General features: G+C 34.7%; 1 protein-coding gene across 1 annotated transcript in view; it reads left to right on the forward strand.

Moving 5' to 3' along the window:
- The window catches only part of aff2.S (AF4/FMR2 family member 2 S homeolog), a 309,129-nt gene that overhangs the window by 194,609 nt on the left and 94,970 nt on the right, over window positions 1-19,550 (forward strand). Inside the window, exons 4-7 of the mRNA XM_018233013.2 lie at window positions 1,149-1,193; window positions 11,024-11,110; window positions 12,619-12,655; window positions 15,391-15,442. Of these exons, the coding sequence (XP_018088502.1) occupies window positions 1,149-1,193; window positions 11,024-11,110; window positions 12,619-12,655; window positions 15,391-15,442 (221 nt within the window). The remainder of the gene's footprint in view (window positions 1-1,148; window positions 1,194-11,023; window positions 11,111-12,618; window positions 12,656-15,390; window positions 15,443-19,550) is intronic.

Consider the following 19,550-nt stretch of genomic DNA (forward strand, 5'->3'; position numbering starts at 1 on the left):
GTCTAACATATCAGAACAGAACACTACTTCCTGCTTTTGAGCTCTTTAACTCTGAGTTAGTCAGCAAGTTTAAGGGGGGGCCACTTGGGACATAAATGTTCAGTGAGTTTGCTATTGATCCTTCGCATACAGCTCAGATTCAAAAGCAAACAGTTATGAACCACGTGACCATCACTGATTGCTATGCGTTTGCAGTTTTGATTGGATTTAGATTTTTTTTCTATAAACTCATAGTATTTTGTCTTGCAAGCAATGAATTTGTGTCACATTACACAGTCTCTCACATTAGAATAAATGTTGGAACCCTCCAGCCTTTGAACAGCCTTTGACGCGAACAAGAGATTATGGCTGGTATCTGAATTTCAGATAAATAAGATGAGGTTTTGTGTTGTGTTGACTGAAGACATAAAACCACAGAAATAGTTTTTAGCTCATGTAATATTCACTTTGCTTCAAACGTGCTTTTCATGAATAAAGTGCAAAATGGGAAGAAAGCAATACGACAAGGCCCTATGAAGTGCACTTGCTGTTTCAAAGACTCCTTAATGTCTTTTCTTTCTGATCCAGCACAAAGACCAAAACACACAGTACATATTGAGTCTGAGTGAAATGTGTCTGGCTTTACTGTATCTCTTTCAATTATTTAGTACTTTATTTAACCTGATGACTCCTTGCCAAGTTGAATTTTTTTTTCATTTATGAAATACAGCTTTATATAAGGAATGAGATAACTCTTGAAAAATGTATGTACATTTAAAGTAACTGGGGTATTCAATAACCTGTTAAAAGCACAATGCCACAGACCTCGTGACACAAATGACATCACTAAGCATCGATTATAACTGATGACATCACTAAGCAGCAGTAAGAGGAAATTGAATTAGAATCAGTGTGTAAATTGCTTTGGTACAGGAATAGTTTACATGTTAACTTCCTTTAATAGCGGATGGTCCCTTGGGGTTGTTGACCAACAGTTGACCAACAATTTGAATTTAAAGAGCAAAGAGCAATAAACATATTTCATATTTCCACAACAATTGTACTCTACTGGAATAATGGAATACTACTACCCTTAAAATTAAATATTAATATATAGTATAGTAGTTTGCCTTCATTATTTAACAGGTTTATTTTTTTCATTCATTTAGGTGAGTCTTCCAAATGATCCCAACTGTGTAGAAGAAATCTTACGGGTGAGTATAAAACTGCCGAAGTTCTCCACAATATATGGATTTGGTGTCCGAAAGTGAAATTAGAAAAAAAAAAGGTTTCATTGATTTACAATGGTTTGCAGTGCTTTTTGTCAGTTCAGTATAATAAAAAAATATCACTATAACACAAAAACACCAGCACTTGTTATAGAGCTCAAAAATTCAATACATCAGAAACAACAGGCTTTAGTTGAACAATTATATCTATCACTACTTTCTTCTTCAAGGTCCCCCACCTTTCATTGTTTTGTCAGGAACAAGCCAGGCTTCCAGAGCTTTGAAAATTCAGGAACACAGTAGGAACAGCAAGTTGACAGACTAAATATCAGGTGGTGAAGCACTTCTAAAATGTTGGGTTTAAAGAGTTAGAATGGATAATATAACAAAACTTATATTTCTGAAAGATAGGACTTTTGGCATATCCTTTCATAACACCAGGGGTTAAAGCATGCCGAGCTGCAACATAAGACCTGGATCACTATAGCTGCACAATTTAACTAATCTTTTCCCCATTTTTTTTAGAAACAACTGCTCATTAAATGCAGAGAGCTCTGAATTATGGAATTATTTTATCCAAATAATGCAAATTTTTAAAATTGGTTTCCTTTTATCTGTGATAATAAAGCAGTATCCTCTACTTAATCCAAACCGAGATATAATTAATCCTTATTAATCCTATTGGGTTTAATGTTTACATGATTTTCTAGTAAACTTAAGGAATGAAGATTCAAAGTATGGTAAGAGCCATTATCCAGAAAAGCCCAGGTCCGAAACATTCTGGGTAACAAGTTCCATACCTGTAGTATCAAACACCTATCTTCTCCTAGTCCTTTGTTTATGAACTAATACTGGCAAACCATAATTGAATAAAAACATTAAATTAAATATGGTCATCTACTTTGAAACCCTGGGAGTGTTTTCTGGAAGGTAGATATTATTGGATTTATAATAATATATACAGTGTACCTATATAATATTATATAATATATGTTGATATGTATAAATATAATCAACTCTTTTTACCTTATGCAAAAACTGAGTTCAGTAGGGAACATTTCCAAGGTCAGAATTAGAAAAGGAGTTAAACAAAAGGTGTCTTGAAAAGAGGTAAGAGGTTGGCTTACAACTTAGGAAAGAAATGATATTAATCAGGGATGCCCAGGGTGTGTTTTGTATAGTCCCCAGCACACATTTACAGAGTACAAGTGTTCTATTTGGTTTTATCAGGGGCAGAGAGGGTTATTAAATGGCAAATTACATTATGGGGGTGAATAATAGTAGATCATTATACTGATATATGATCCCATTAAATCTGTAAGTGGTCAAAGAGAAAAATAGGATTACAATGGACTTTAATAAATGTACATCTAAGCAAAAGAATATTGTGAAGCGCTATAGCACTAAAATGTCTTTCACTCTAAGACTAATCTAAAATTATGAGCATTTGTCAGTCTTGGAGTTAAACCAGTACTTCATTTTAGGTGTATAATGTGTGAAGTGAAAAGTGTTTGTATGCAATAAAAAAGAGAGATTTGTCACTGAATTGTACTGAGTTTTAAAGTTAAGCATGGTTTATAAAAACTTGAGAAATGATTTGGTCACTGCCAATTTATACAGAGGTCAAGGGAAACAACTTGTTTCTGCTTATTTTCCATTTCATGTTCCATTCAGCAAAACAGAATTGTGTTTTAGGCCTAATAAGATATTCATTTAAATCTGACAAACAGGAATAGAAATAACATTTGTCTGATTTTTTTCTTCAGTCTGTTCACTGGACTATTTGTGTAACTGGAGCATTTGTACTAGCCAGGGGTTTAACACTAGAGAGACCCAACTAAGCTGATTCTGGGAGAGCTCAGGAATATAGTGGGCTAAATGTGGGTCCTTAATAATTTTAATTTTCAATATTTATTTCTGAGTGGGGCCCTGCTTTTTTCTATTTAGCTTAGCCTTATTAGTGGATAAGCAATATCAATTTATGGCCTAACAAGGAACAGGGGTAAGAAGTTAGCAAACAACAGTTTTTTTGCTAGAGCATTATTCTTTTTAAATAAATGATTTCTTGTGTCAATTTCTTAAGTTCAAAAGACTCCTGGGAATATATTTCTTCAGTAGTGCAGCACTCTATTGGCTTCTATTGAATAGATTTGCTCAAAAGTTCTTGGGTAAGGCCAGTGATAGGTTTCTTTCATAGATGAAATAGTTGTGTGCCCCATTGAATCATATTAATTGCATCACTTCTGAGCTGAGTTCTGTTTGAAAAACATGAGGAAATAGAAAAAAAGCGCTTTGTTAACATGAGATTTCTTGTTCTCATGATCTTAACCTACAATCAACAGACCAGATTCTAAATATACAGTAGCTTGAATAGCTTTTTTAGTGTACTACCTAAGATATTGGGCATTCAGTTGATATAGGCAATCTGTTCATGTCACTTTTAAAGTGTTTTAGTTTCTAGTTCCCCCTATGCATCTCAAACCTCATGTTTTCCAAGACTAATATTTTACAGTGACGGCAGTGATGGATTCCTAGGTCTGATTCCAGCCAGGGAATAACCTGAAAGAAGTTCATATGTTCTTAACATGCTTGTGTGGCTTTTCTCCACTGGGGCTGGGTGATGAGAATGATGTATATTCTCTGGAAAGTGTTGCAGAATATGCTGACAGTATATAAATAAAGGATAAGGATATTCCAGATGTTTACACTTTCCACAGTGCATTAAACTAACTTTGCACAGCAAATACTATAGAAGCGCAAGTCCCACTGCAATTTAGTGAGCAAACACATTTTTTGTGTGTTTGATAAAAGCTATATAGGCAGTCAGGGTCAGACTGTGCCGCTGGCTTAGTCTACCTCCCCCGATCTGCTGGGCCGGAAAAAAAAATTGTAGACGCCAGCATTCGTGCATGCACACCTTGCGCCGGCATTCGCGCATGCGCGCAGAGGGCCCCCAGAGGTTTGTAACCCAGTGGGCCCCCAATGTCCAGTTCCGACCCTGTAAGCATTGCTGTTTGAGGATCAGGCGGTGCCTGAGGCGGCTCCTGCAGCGCTGCCCCTCCCTTACCTTTCCTGCAAAAGGACTAGAAGAGTCAAGTTTCTTGAAATTTCTTAAAGTTACCAGAAGAAGCTTTCTGCCGCTCCTAGTAACTTTTTCAGTGCTGCCGCCTGAGAAGAGTTTTTCAACAGCTCCCATGGTTAGAGGTTAATTTTAAAAAAAAAGTCATAACATTTGCTCTGGGCTTGGTGACTTTTAGCAATCAATAAGCAGTTTCCATTACATTTTCACCTCTCTGAAAGAAAACATTGGATTGCCCTCTATGGGTTACAAGAACTGTTGTCGTTGAGGCTTTAATTCAGTTACGTAATTAATCTTCATTTAAGCAAATACAGTGTGTTCCTGGCTTACAAACAACAGCTTATTATTAGGTTTTTTTTTACTTAGAAAACTGCTGAATGCTACTGTGGTTATAAAGGGTTAATATTTTATTGTAAGGAAAAAATCCCTTTCATAGTAAGCCTTCAATTGACTGTGTGCGATCAGTCATCCATTTTTGTGTACGTATGTTAGTTTGAGGTAATAACCCTACATACTATAAATACTGTATATATCAATGGCCAAAAACACCCTTGACAGGGGAAATTACACATGCAATTATTATTTCTGTGTGCTCTCCATGCCACTAATGGTTTAATCAGGGCCATCTCTGACCAGTGTGTGTTCCACATAACAGGTAGAGGTCTTTATTTTATCCTCCGTAATTTTCTAGAAACTGACATTAAGGGAGATGCATACAGTAGTTTTATAACATTAACTGTATAAACGAAGCCCCAGCAAAATGTCTATAGGTTACAGATTGTCTCGGTAGGCAGCAAGCATTATGAATATATTTTTATGGATTCCGGAAGGTGGGGAGGGGAGTGATTAGGAAGTGCGGCACATGATGTGAATTCAAAATCATAATACAGACGTCACTGGAAAAGTGAGTAACGAGCTGAATAGCCTAGTGAATCATGTGGACCCGTCAAATGAAGGAACACATAGGGGAGGAGATGATGTCAAATAGTTGTAACTTAGCAACCCAGCATTAGGCTGGCAAGTAAGAGAAGTCTATTTTTAAATAGCTTAGTAAATAAATAAAATTGTATACATCTTAAGTTTGCTGTATAAATAACTTGGCACCCCATGTCTTTTTGGCAAGATGATTGTTCTTTAATGCTTGAATTGTTTGATTTACTTGCTGTTTCGTGATTAAAAAAAAATAGACTTTCAAAACTAAATCCACTTGTCCTCTTACATCCGCCCTGCTAGCAAGCTCTCTAATGTCTGGCATGAATCATTAGTTCCCCTGGAAGAAACCTAGGGTTTTATCTGAAATCTATTTGCATTTAGATTTTTCCTGTTTTCATAAAAGGAATTTTTTACACCACAGTAGCATTTAGCGTTTAGTCTTTACTGCTAAGCCGTTTGTCAATAAACTTAATAACATGAAGCTGCAGCTGCAACAGAAAATGGATGCCATTCATATGTCGGATTCAGGACAGTGCCAGTGATTAAGTGTTTGGAGACAATTTAATAGACAAGGAAAATGCTTATGTTTCGACAGCAAACATTAAAGATGCACTTTCATGTTTTTACGCAGCAGTTTGTAAAACAACAGCCTGTTATGGAAGTCCTAATTATTCAGTGTAAATTTGTAACACATTCATGGCAATGCAAGCCTCATTACTAAACCTATAACTAGGTCACAATAAACAAGGCAACTTGTAAAAGCCACTGTTAAATAAACCAGGGTTTTCTGCACTATAAATAATTGTCCTCCTGGCTCCCATGCACTAGAATGAGTTTTTTAACCATTTTCTGAAACTGCAGACATTAGGCCAGAACATGTCCCTAATCCAATGAACTCCCTCAACCTCACTTCCAAGCAAGCTTCATCCTTTTTGTTAGTCCACAGTTTAGGTCTGTCCCACCCAAACAGAAAACAAATTGGAAGTTATGCTTTAAAGGACTTTTGTAACATACATGTTCCCTATGTATTTGCTTAATATGACCAGTACTGTATGTGATATGGCTCAATATTGACACAAAATTTGTGGTTTCATGATAAAACAGGTGCCATTATTATTCACCCTCTGCCTTCTACATTATCCTATGGACCAGATTAAATTCATGGAGAAACGGTTATCTCATGGTTTATCACATCAAAACTCATAGACAAGATTCAATTTGAGGATAAAAATCTTTTCTCCTAATTCAGTTGCAGTTTCTTCCCATAGACTTCATGTGGGGTTTCCTTTATGTTTGCCTGAGCTTGAAACTTGGGCAATCATAAATTAGTCCCATGGTGTTCAGTAGGCAATTTTGTGAAGTGGGATAAAGCCCTGTGATTATCAAGTTTGTCCTCTCAGATAGACCATTTTTTTTCATGTATATATATATATATATATATATATATATATATATATATATATATATATATATATATATATATATATATATACACTTAGCGTAAACCTAAATACTTTATGCAAGAAAGGCCTCCATTCTTTATTGAAATTATTCAATCTTTCTGCAAATATGCAAATATTGTCCAATTTGAAAGAATTCCATAATTTTTTCTGCTCTCATTGTGACAAAACCTGTCCCCTGCCAACTCTGAAATTTCCCTCCCATCAATCCTAAGATCCCAAAGGCTTTCAGTATACTTTTGCATAGTTATTAAATCACTTCATAAGCTTTTCTACAGTTAGATCGTTTCCAGTTATGCCATCTGTTATTTATAATTAACATTGTCTATTTTTTTTTTTTAAATTAAGATACTTTCTACTGACCTTTTTAAATGATGGTATTTTAAAGTTTTGAAACTGCTATAATACATCCAATGAATGTATTTAAGGTGGGGGCCTTTCCAAAGTACTATATGGAATCAAAATTAGAATTTCAAATATTTCACAGTTAACTTACTCTCTGGAGAGACATTTGTTGCCTAGTGATACTTTCCCTTTACCTGTAATTGATATAGCCCAGTTTGGAATCTTTGTATGCGCACAGCATGCTTAGATAATACATGGTGTGTAAGAGCATTACTGCTTTGCCAATGTGCTGTACAATTATTGGGTCTCCTTGAGCATCAAACTCAGGGCAAAACCTTCAGTGGCATAAATATTGGCAGGCAAAATTTAAATATGATTGGCAGCTGGCAGCAATTTATGCTTTCTTATAGCTGTGCATATCAAGTGTGTGCCAAGCTTGACTAATAACAGGAGCAATTGAAATCTGCACAGAGGTTAAAGAAGCAATTGAACACACTTGAGCATTACTGTGTAAAACACACAATAATAATTTCAAAGCCGTTCTCATAATATAATAACTAAATGCTGATTCTTTCCAAGTCACAGCACATCAGTTTATGCAGCCTTAAAGTAATAGTTAAGAATTCTAAACCAGTCATGAGTTTTCCTGTCTTATTGGCTGGTATTGTTACTTTATTAGAAGGAATTCTGATGCATTCACTTTGGGAGGGAGTAGGGGTTACTGAGAAGTTCCATGTTAGAAAGAAACCAAAGAGATTAGCTAATGGAATTCTAAAGGCTTTGATTTTAGTAGATCCTCATGTCATCTGTATAACATCTTCCTTGAAATAATAACTTGGCCTCCATATTTCCCAATGAGCAATGAATCATACTGCTTCATAAGGGTTATGCAAAGGTATTGGTTATATTGCAATATGCTAGAGTTTATTTTTATTGGTGGTGATTGCAGGTCTGTTAACCATGAGTCACTTGGATGCAAGATATCAGTATCAAGAACATGGGGAAATATATAAATATAACAAGGGAAATGTCATGATGTTATTATTTCCTAGGAGTTTGGGGCAAAAGCTTCCTGGAGCTGGGGTTACAGCCAAGTTGACAGATATTCAAGCCTTGCTTCTTATACTCTTATTTGTAAACCTGAAGATGAGCCTTCGGTTCATGGGAATGTTTTAAAGCAATTGGCACAATAACTTTGTGTTTCATGTTAAAGCCTGATCATATGTGGGCAACATTTTGTGTACATTTAGCCAAATACACACAGTGATGCTGTGTTTCTGTGTTTAACATACAAGTATTCATTATTTCTATATCTGAATATTAAGGTATATGGCAGAAGGCAAACTCATCTGAGTACACAATTGTTTTGTAATTGGCAATAATAGCTCTCTTTAAGTATGGAAAGTAATGTTCAGCATACTATTGTCATGATTCTGAGGTTTGGTAAGTAATGTTATAAAAGCCATTGACTACAAGAGCTATGTATGGAAGAGCTATGGAGATAAGTTTAATAAATTCTTTATGATATTACCCTATGGCATTCACTTATAAGACCACTAACAGAAAAAAGTAAAATGTTTTAATTTTACTTGACTTATTATTTATTTTTATTCGATACATGAAGAGATGTTTACTTTTGGTAAAAAATCCTATTTACTGTATTAATTGAGTTAGTACTGTGTAACCAGCTGTGATGTATCTTCTACAAAACACCCCTTCTGTTCAAATAATATTCTCTGCCTTTTGCTTCTGTCTGTACAACTACAGCTTTAAATTAATAAACGGTTGCAATTACATTAATAGCAGATTTATCATAGTGCATACAGTAATGGGGAATCCCAAATGATACCATGCAGTTAAATATTATTTTCCCAATTTATCAACACTGCTGACTTTCTTGAACATTTTTTGACAGTGAGAAAAGCATTATTGAATAGGCACATTGGCACTGCTTTTAGTTCATTGCTCATTAGCTCATTGCTATGTAGACTAGTAATTAATATTTATTTATAACCCTACATACAATAGAACACGGTTGTGGTATAGACTAGAAACCACTTGGAACAGGAACTTATATTTTAGTACCTTTATCCTGTAGGCAAAAGGGTGAGAGGATTGTGTGCTCACTTCCAAAAAAGCTCCAAGCCGTTACATCCAGAATCATATCAATGGGTAGTGAACATGAATTGTAGATCACTGGTACAGGTCTGCAATAAATAAAATATAAGGGCAAACATGCTAACACCAGCTGAATATTTTGGCTTTGCAAAAAACAGTTAAAAAATATGATTTTATCAGAAAAAAGATGGTACTGCATTTGCATGTTTGGTTTCTGATTGATTGATTATTGCAAGCATTTTCACAAGTTAGATTATGACCTGGAAATAAATATTTAAACCTGTCTAAAATCTTTCCTTGAACTGTTATGGACCTGATGTCCCTAATAACAAAAGACTGGCTTTTCACAGAAGACAAGCGTGACTAGCTCCAACAATTGTAACATATGCACTTAATTAGAAAACCTTTGAACGTTATGCTAAGAGGGAGATGACTATGTTGCTTCTTCTAATGGGTTTGTTAACATGAGAACCAATAAGCTGGTTGGCCAGAAATATTTGTTTAATCTTTAGTCTGCTATATTTTTACCAGAGCAATCCAAATATCTTGTGCATCACTTTTCTTTTCATCACATAATTTTAGGATTATGTAAAGTTCAAATAATGTATAAATAAACCAACCTTAGCTTTATAAACTGACAATTCATCTATAAAATCCCTCTTTAAAGCTTTACATGTGTTCTGTTTTATAAGGCCAAGTCAAATGTAAATTTCTGGAGCAAGAACGCTAACTGGTAATATGCTGTGTTTTTGCAATATGGCATTTCAAAACCATATTATAAATATATACTTAAATATGTATATACATTTATATATAATATAAATGTATTGATTTTACAGAGGAAAGTATTCACAATAATTAGTTAAATATAATTTCATGGTTATTGTTTTGTTCAATGTTTCAGTAAATTTTATACACACAAGTTAATAAATGTAATTTAATTAAAGTAGTTTTTATTTATGACATACGAGGGATGCCACACATTGTTTGCAAATATGAATATGAAGATGCTTTTTCTGTAGAGCACCTGGGCAAGATAACATTTTTTTAAATATGCTTAAAGGGATAATGGCACTGAAAAACACGTTTTTTCAAAACACATCAGTTAATAGTGCTGCAGACAATTTCATTTTCAAATCTGACATGAGGCTAGACATGTTGTCAGTTTCTCAGGTTTCCCAACACAGTCACTCTTTACTGGATTTTGAGGTATATCACACCTCCCTCTCCCCCACCCCCAATAGCCCATCTGCAGAACAATGGGAAGGTAACCAGATAACAGCTCCCTGGTAGATAAATCATATAAGAATAGAACTCAATAGTAAAAATCCAAGTCCCACTCAATCTATTCAGTTACATTGAGTAGGAGAAACAATAGACTGTCAGAAAGTTATTCAGTCATGAAGTGCTGGGTCTTTCTGAAATCACATGACCAGCCAGAATGACCTGAGATGACTGCCTACGCACCAATATTACAACTAAAAAAAATTAAATTTGTCGGTTCAGTAATACATTTTTTATAGTAGAGTGAATTATTTTCAAAAAAGCTATACCATGAAAATTATGACAGAATCTCTAAGGGTGTAGTGCTGGCTTGCCACTTCTCTTTAAATCAGTTTGCTAGCCAAATAAATAGGGATGAATAGGGATAAAAAGCAGAACAAGCAGATAGCAAAGCAACTTAACCATGTGTAGCCAGTTATAAGTTGAAGACATTGCTTCCAATGCTAGTTAAGTTACGTGAACCAATAAACATTATTTACACTATGCATTAAATAACAAACACATTGTTACACACATGACCATTAAACCATTTGGTTTTATACCTTTAGTTTTATTCTGCAATCACATTTAACAGGCTTTATATTTTTGTTTTTTAGGAAATGACCCATTCATGGCCTCCTCCGCTGACTGCAATTCACACCCCTTGTAAAGCTGAGCAGACCAAGTTTGCAATTCCTAGTAAGGTGAGTTTGACATTTTGACACAGTAGGCTCCATTAAAAATGGTTATGGTAAAAGGGAGTGCAAAATGATCATACATTCAGCATTTGTACCCAATGTATATCTAGCACTGCTTAACTCTACTCTTTCCATAATTTGGTGAATGTAAGGAGGTCTCTAGATTTATCTCCCAGTTTTCTCTGATGTAAGCAAGAAAAACAGAAGTGGTCCTTCATCTACATAGCATATTTTTCCAGGTTCAGGTCCATATCATATAGAAAAAGTCAGCTAGTTGGACTTGGCATCTGGGGCAATTGTCACTGATTACTGGGTTCACCTTGTGTAGGCATGGGGGGATGAGCTAGATGTGATGTAGAAACTTTATCTTCATAAGTTTATCATGACTACTGACTAGACCTTGAAAGTTAGTATCTGAAATATTTTGATGAGTTTCATCAGTGATTCCCAAGATATCCACTTGTCATTGCAATATAGCTTACGCAGCACCAGGTCATTGTTGAATTGGGATAAATATTTTTAGACATGGGGTGTGAGCTAAGACCTCCATTCCTTCTGGGATTAGTAGTGATCATTCAGTCCCTAAACTTGGTAGCAAATGCAAGCCTTAGTTAAAGATACTGGAATATCATTGGGTTGGGAAGGGAAATGTTTTTTTAGGGTTTGGAAAAGCCAACAGCCTTCCCCCGCTCATGACATAAGAAAAATATATTTTATTGTGGGCCCAGAGGTGGCTGCCATGTATCTGTGTTGAATGGGGGAGTTTCAAGTTGCACAAATGTATATCGGTGGAGCAATAACAGTTATGGTTTTGGATATTGAGACATGGCAATTCGCTAAGCTAGTATCTTTGTCTTCAAAGAGGAGTTGTTCTTTAGTGCCCCTATATAGCAGATTTTCAAGTTCCTTGAAGGAGCATATACTTTGAATGAAATATAGAAAAGTGTTTGGCGACTCAAGTCTTCCTTGATCAACAGGAAGCTGAAGGATATTGAGGGATATTGAGGGATATGGAGGGACAAGCCTTACACCCTTCCCAGCTGTTTGTAAATGACCCTACTGAATTAAAATGCTTTCACTGTATAATACATTACCACATTTCACAATATTTTCTAACATTAGGAGGGAGAGAAACTAGAGATATAGCAGTATATTTAGAGATACAAATTATGCAGTCACTATTACACTGCATTGCCATATTTACAGACACAAAATATGCTTGCATCGATAAGAAATTGTTAATATGGTTAACTGCAATTCAAGAATGGTTCTGGTATTTCACACCAACAAGATAAAGTGTTATATATTTTTTATAAGCTTTTAAATTATCCTGCCTTATGGCTATTTATCCTCAGCATTTATCCCCTCTCTTGGCTTTTGAATGTTAGATAAGATTAAAATGTGATTGATAGAGGAAGATAATACACATCTCTTGAGCAATGTGATTGAAATCTTTAAAACTAACTGATATTTGGATTACTTGTTTGATTTATCTGTGCTTCTTTTTTTTATAGGACTCTCAACATCTGACCTCAGGATACAACATACAAAGTATGTGTTTTCCTATACTTAATCATTTTGTGCTGGCTCACAATGCAGTTTATTTTTGGTTGAGTTTGTTTTATGATGTTGTTATCTGTGTAATAAGTGTAGAACGTATTCTCCATCTTGAGACAGATACAGTTAGGTCCATAAATATTTGGACAGAGACAAACTTTTTCTAATTCTGGTTCTCTGTGGGTTGAACAAAAAGATTGCATAAAAATGTGAGGAACAAAAGCCTTTTTAAACACAATCACTTCATTTCAGGGGCTCAAAAGGAATTGGACAGATTAAAAAACTGAAAATAAAATGTTCATTTTTAATACTTGCTTGAAAACCCTTTGCTGGCAATGACAGCAATTACAATGAAGTCTTGAACTCATGGACATCACCAGATTCTGGGTTTCCTCCTTTTTACTGCTCAGCCAGGCCATTACTGCAGCGGCTTTCAGTTGCTATTTGTTTGTGGGCCTTTCTGTCCGAAGTTTAGTCTTCAACAAGTAAAATGCATGCTCAATTGGGTTCAGATCAGGTGACTGACTTGGCCATTCAAGAATATTCCACTTCTTTGCTTTTATAAAAATCTGGGTTGCTTTGGCTGTGTGTTTTTGGTCATTATCCATCTGTATTATAAAAACGCTTCCCAATCAATTTGACTGTATTTACTGTAGCTGGATTTGAGCAGACAGTACGTCTCTGAACACCTCAGAATTCATTCGGCTGCTTCTGTCCTGTGTCACATCATCTATAAACACTAGTGTCCCAGTGCCACTGGCAGCCATGCATGCCCCAGCCATCCCACTGCCTCCGCCATGTTTTATAGATGATGTGGTATGTTTTGGATCATGAACTGTTCCACGCCTTCTCCATACTTGTGGTAGAGGTTGTTCTTGGTTTCATCTGTCCAAAGAATGTATTTCCAGAACTGTGCTGCCTTTTTTAGCTGTTTTTTTGAGCAAAGTCCAATCTAGCCTTTCTATTCTTGAGGCTTATGAGTGGCTTGCACCTTGCAGTGCACCCTCTGTATTTTTATGCAGTCTTAGACTTGGATATCGATATGCCTACCTCCTGGAGAGTGTTGTTCACTTGTTTGGCTGTTGTGAAGGGGTTTCTTTTCACCATGGAAATGATTCTGTGTTTATCCACCACTGTTGTCTTATGTGGACGTCCAGGTCTTTTTGCGTTGCTGAGTTCACCAGCGCTTTCTTTCTTTCTCAGGATGTACCACATTGATTTTTGCCACTCCTAATATTGTAGCAATTTCTCAGATGGGTTTTTTTCTGTTTTTGCAGCTTAAGGATGGCTTGTTTCACCTGCATGGAGAGCTCCTTTGACTGCATGTTGTCTGTTCACAGCAAAATATTCAACATACAAGCACCCCCCTCAAATCAACTCCCGGGCTTTTATCTGCTTAATTGATAATGACATAACAAAGGAATTGCCCACACCGTGTGAAATAGCCTTTGAGTCAATTGTCCAATTACTTTTGAACCCCTGAAATGAAGTGATTGTGTTAAAAAAGACTTTAGTTCCTCCTGAAAGCCTGCAACTGCATCTGAGTTGTTTCATTTAAAATTCATTGTGGTAATGCACAGAAACAAAATTAGAAAAAAAAGTCTCCGTCCAAATATTTATGGACCTAACTGTATATTCTATAAAGTACTACATACTGCATAACTTACAATAATCAACTAATATATACCAGTATCTTATATATCCAGTTCTTATGTCCAGCACCTTTTTGCATAGTAAAATGCAGCCTGATTATCAGATAGTGTATAGCATCAATCATTATTCACCAATAATAATAATAATATATAGCCATAGGGCTTAGAATTGCAGTTGTGGTCATATAGCTCCTGCAATAGTTAAATGTATTTGGACTAAATCTCCACTTTGCACTTGTGCATTTTCATGTAATGCACCAATGTACCCTGCTAGTCTGTTTGGATAAATTGTGAATAGTGTCCCTAATGACTCAGGGGAACCCTGGAGCTACAGCAACAACAGCATCCAGTAGCAAAATATACAGGGCAAAGCACAATGAAGTTAATGGACAAAATTGTGTCAAACACATCTCCCCCTCACGTTCACAATTACTGCACTTACATTCAAAAATCATTGCTTTAGAACCCCCTCTATTAGTTGTTTGTGTAGGATTTTATTCTATCTGCAAATTCTTCTTTAAAGGGGAACTATCACAAAAATTTAAATTTAATAAAAGCTTCATTTATTGAAATAAGAAACTTTTAAAATACAATCAATTAAATATACTGCATAGTTTCTGAAATAATCAACTTTATCTTCACTATTCCTCTCTCAGCATCTGTTTCTTTTCATTCTGTCTTCTTGCAGCAGAAGGGGGGGGTTCTTTCCTAGCAGATGAAATAGTGCTCATTCAAAAACTGATTATAGTACAAACAAAATCTAATAAAAATCTAACAAAATAACTGCCTTTGTACAAATCCTCCATGTAGAGAGGCATGATGTCTGGTGATTTTAATTGATTGAGCTCTAATACATCTTCTAGGAGATAGGTCGCAATAGTTCCCCATTAAATGTATGTAACAATGTATGTAGCAGACTACCACTTCATCATTTCCCATTTCCCACTAATATAGTTAAGCCTAGTGCAATAGACATAATTCTTCTAATGAATTCCTTTGTTAAATTTTAGATTTTGATTAACCTTATTCATTTTAGAGGGCCCTTGGTTAAACAACATGCTTATATTTTTCTCTTAGAGAGATGCGATGCCACTAACAAAACCACAGCAAAATCTGCTCCACAAAAATCGTAAGTCGTATTTTCATTCTGTAAATAGTTTTGTTATTTTTTTAATATATATATATATATATATATATATATATATATATATATATAAGTCTCCAGTGTCCGCACATGCTGTCTGATGATCGATAAGTATCAGGTGCTGTGCTGTAGTTGAACAATGTGCAGGAACAGAGATTCGCACGCACACCAAATCTTCTTTTCTCCAAAAGATTTATTAGGATACAAAAGCGTTACATCGTATTTACATCGACGTTTCGGTTGTACTCTAATAAAGTTTGTAGAGCACAACCGAAACGTTGATGTAAATACGGTATGCGTGCGAATCTCTGTTCCTATAGATATATATATATATATAAAATAAAAAACCTTTGGTGATACCTGCTTCTCTGTTCATAACCAAAGTGATAGATTTTTTAAAGAGGTTGACATTAAATAATCATTTTTGCATTCGGTATTATAATAAAAGAACACCATTTGTAGAGGTCAAACTTCACAACATTTCAATTGTAGAAATCCATATCAATTGTAAAGTAAAATAATTTATTTTATGCTTGGCTTTTATGAACATTTGTATATGAGACATACTATGGATTTATGGTTTAAAAAGTCAAAATCAATGCTTTTAAAAATACTATAGAGAGCTTTTTGTGGATTGTAACTTAGATTTCTCTCCAAAGGACTAAATCAAATAAAGGGTGAACATTCAAAATACTTTTAAATAAATACACTTAATTTCATGTACCCTAGTGTTACAAGTTTAGCAGAATAAAACAAATCCAGAAAAATGGTACAGAAATTACAAAGAAAATCTGGCTTTTAGATTACTGAAATCAGAGGGGACAGAGAGAGAGAGATTATTCATTAAGTATGAGGAATGTAATATACACTGAAAAAAGAACAATCAAACAGCTAAAATATAAGCTCAAAAGCAAATTGCATAGTGAAATAAAACAAATCCCCAAAGGTTCTTTCAGTTTATTCAGAAATAAATAGAAGCCAAAACTGCAGGGTCTTTAACATTGCCAGGGTTGAATAATCATTTTAATACATAAGCCTGATATACAATTTTTTTATATTGACAAACAAAAAAAGATGATTAAAAATATAAATGTAATTGATGCTGAGTTGCAAAAGAAATTGATTAGATTGATTTTTTTTAGTTCTGTTGATGCAGGGATTGTACTGATTTGCATCTTGGAGTAAGGAAGGCATTTTTTCCACCAAATTAGAGAGGCTTCAGAAGGAGGTTTTTGTCTTCTTCTGGTTCAACCTAGCAGGTAGGCAGGTTTTATATAGACAGAAAAGGTAGAGCTTGATGGACTTGTGTCTTTCTTTTTAACCTAACATACTATGAAACTAAATAAAACAACCTAATCTGTTACCATGAAACATTTAAGGATACATTTATAAAGGTGTGTAAAATATTATTTGACAAATAATGGTGTAAATCCTATTTTCAAATTAAGTGGTATATGTTGCACCACTTGTGACTTACGTGATCCTTGAAGAATGCGGCTCAACACTGATGACCATCATTTGTTGTTAAAAGTACTTCCTTCTAAAACCAATAGAAACTCAAATTACTAATTAATTTGACCCTGATGAAGGCTCTGAAATGTGTGCCTTTACAAACAGGTTGCAAACATTTTGCAATTAAACCAACATTTTGGTCTCAATAGTTTGTTTTGAGAAGCTCCATTAGTGCCGTGATGCGTTGATTTCAGAGATACTGATGCTTAGTTTTAACATTGGGAAATACATAATTCTATAATGAATACAAGGCAGTGAACACACTCTTTAAATATTACTTATATTATTCTAATACATACATTTGTGCTAATATTGAACACAAAGGTGCAGAATTCTATCATATATTCCTGGATGCTTTCAGTTGTTATTGGTTCTCTATCAGATGTTGTATCTGTAGTTAGTTTCTAGGGTATAACCATATATTTCAGTTATATCTGATTTTTCCTAGCATTATCAACTTTCTCATAGATTTTACAAACAAAAAAGTCATAAAAGCAATAAACTATCTATAATCAGATGACAATGGTGATCCCTGGCATCATCATTTCAGCTAAAAGAGAAAATACTGAGAGTTTTTCTTTTTTTTTTTAAAGTAAAAAAGTAACAGCAGTGCAACCCATTTTTATTATTAACAACTAATAATAGATGTGTTCTAAGATGTAATCCAAGTGGAATACTATATTTTAAATGTCTTTCTAGCATAAACTAGTATTCAACTGTGCTTTGAAAAGTGAATTTCATTGAGAGCTTAAAAACGAATTCTTGTTGAAAATCTGCTATATATGTAGTAACACAAACATGACACTTGTGTCTGCTAACAAGTATCTCTTCTCTGGATTTTTCAATAATTTGTTTTTAAGTGGGGTATTGCATTTATCAGTCTTGATAGAAATTACTACAAGAATGTTTAGAGGCTTGTTCAGTACTTAACCTTGAAATTCATTGTCAGAGACCACTTGATTGCATACAAGAACCACTGTAGAAGTATTTTCAGTTGACATAGATATTATTCCAACCATCCTCATGCCCTATTTATAAAGATTATGTGATAGTCATCTGATTTGTTTTATATGTTAATGTTCTTGCACCTAGTGAAGCAGACACAGATCATTATGCTAACTGGTGACTGTTTTCTAACCTTAGGATGTTCCTAAGACTCCACTCTGCTAGTATAGTGAAGTCCTGATTGTAAGAGGTTCATGTATTTATATGTAAATTATGCAAAGTGAAACAACAGCAGAATTTTATGAGAACCTATACTTTACTTCATCTGGAAAGTCTGAGAGCTGATATTTTTAGAGAATTTGGCTCCTGGGCTCAAATAATGTGACTCGTTTTATGTCAATCTATTTCTGTTGCGCTAGTAATATCTGACTTAAAAGCTTCCATCTTCAAATACACTCTCTAAACCAGTTCTAGCAAAAAAAAAAATCCTTGTAAATGATGATGTCAAAGGGCTTACTTATAACTAACCTGCAAACTGCATTGTCTCTAATTTTAGAAGTCACATGGGGGTGGGGAGTATAGGATTTTTTAGTTACATAATTACATAGTAAGGGGAGTTACATAATGGGGGGGGATGGAGTATAGTAATGTTTCTAGGGACATATTTATGCTAGGTTGATTAAATACCATCAAGTTCTACACCTCTAAACAAGAGCTTCACATTCCATGAGAATGTCTAATTTTTCAGATTTCATGTCAAAATGTTTAAAGTTTTCATTTCAATGGGTACTCTACAAACTTATAACTCTGGAAAGAAGATCAGCCTGAAGCTACAAGGCAATGGCTGCACACAAAGCTCATGTAGGAGAGACAAAAACAGTGACCAAGATCTTCACATTCCATGAGAATGTCTAATATTTCAGATTTGATGTTAAAATGTTTAAAGTTTTCATTTCAATGGGTACTCTACAAGCTTTAGAACTATAGGAAAGAAGATCAGCATTCCAATGTGAGTGTGCTCAAAATAAAAAAAATGTTTGTATTTGTCAAATTGAAGATTATCTAGACCAGTGGATATACAGTAATTCAAACACCCATATAATGTTGTTGAAATCAATTCAGGAAAGATGAACTGCAGTACTTAGGGCTGTGATATTCACAGTATTCATTCTAGAAATTGATGTCAAAGTAGTACATCAGTTAAACAATGAAATATGGGTGTAGGTAGTGATCCATCGATCTAACGATTTTCCTTTGATCAAAAAAAGCTTGGAAAGCCTATGGGGACCTTCCCCATAGGCTAACATTGGTGCTCGGTAGGTTTTAGGTGGCGAAGTAGATGGTCGAAGTTTTTTTTTAAAGAAACAGTACTTCGACTATCGAATGGTCAACCGATTTTTAGTTCGAATCAAAGTCGTAGTCGAAGGTCGAAGTAGCCAATTCGATGTTCTAAGTAGCCAAAAAAACCTTCGAAATTCGAAGTTTTTTTAATTCTAATTCTTCACTCGAGCTAAGTAAATGTGCCCCTTAATGCCTGTTTATATTGATATGTTTCTCTTGTTTTTATATTTACCATTTATTTTGTGTAAAGGCCCAACTTGTTTCATATTACAACCATATTGATCCAAAAATTCAG

This window comes from Xenopus laevis, chromosome 8S (genome assembly GCF_017654675.1).
Source record: "Xenopus laevis strain J_2021 chromosome 8S, Xenopus_laevis_v10.1, whole genome shotgun sequence".
Taxonomy (NCBI): Eukaryota; Metazoa; Chordata; class Amphibia; order Anura; family Pipidae; genus Xenopus; species Xenopus laevis.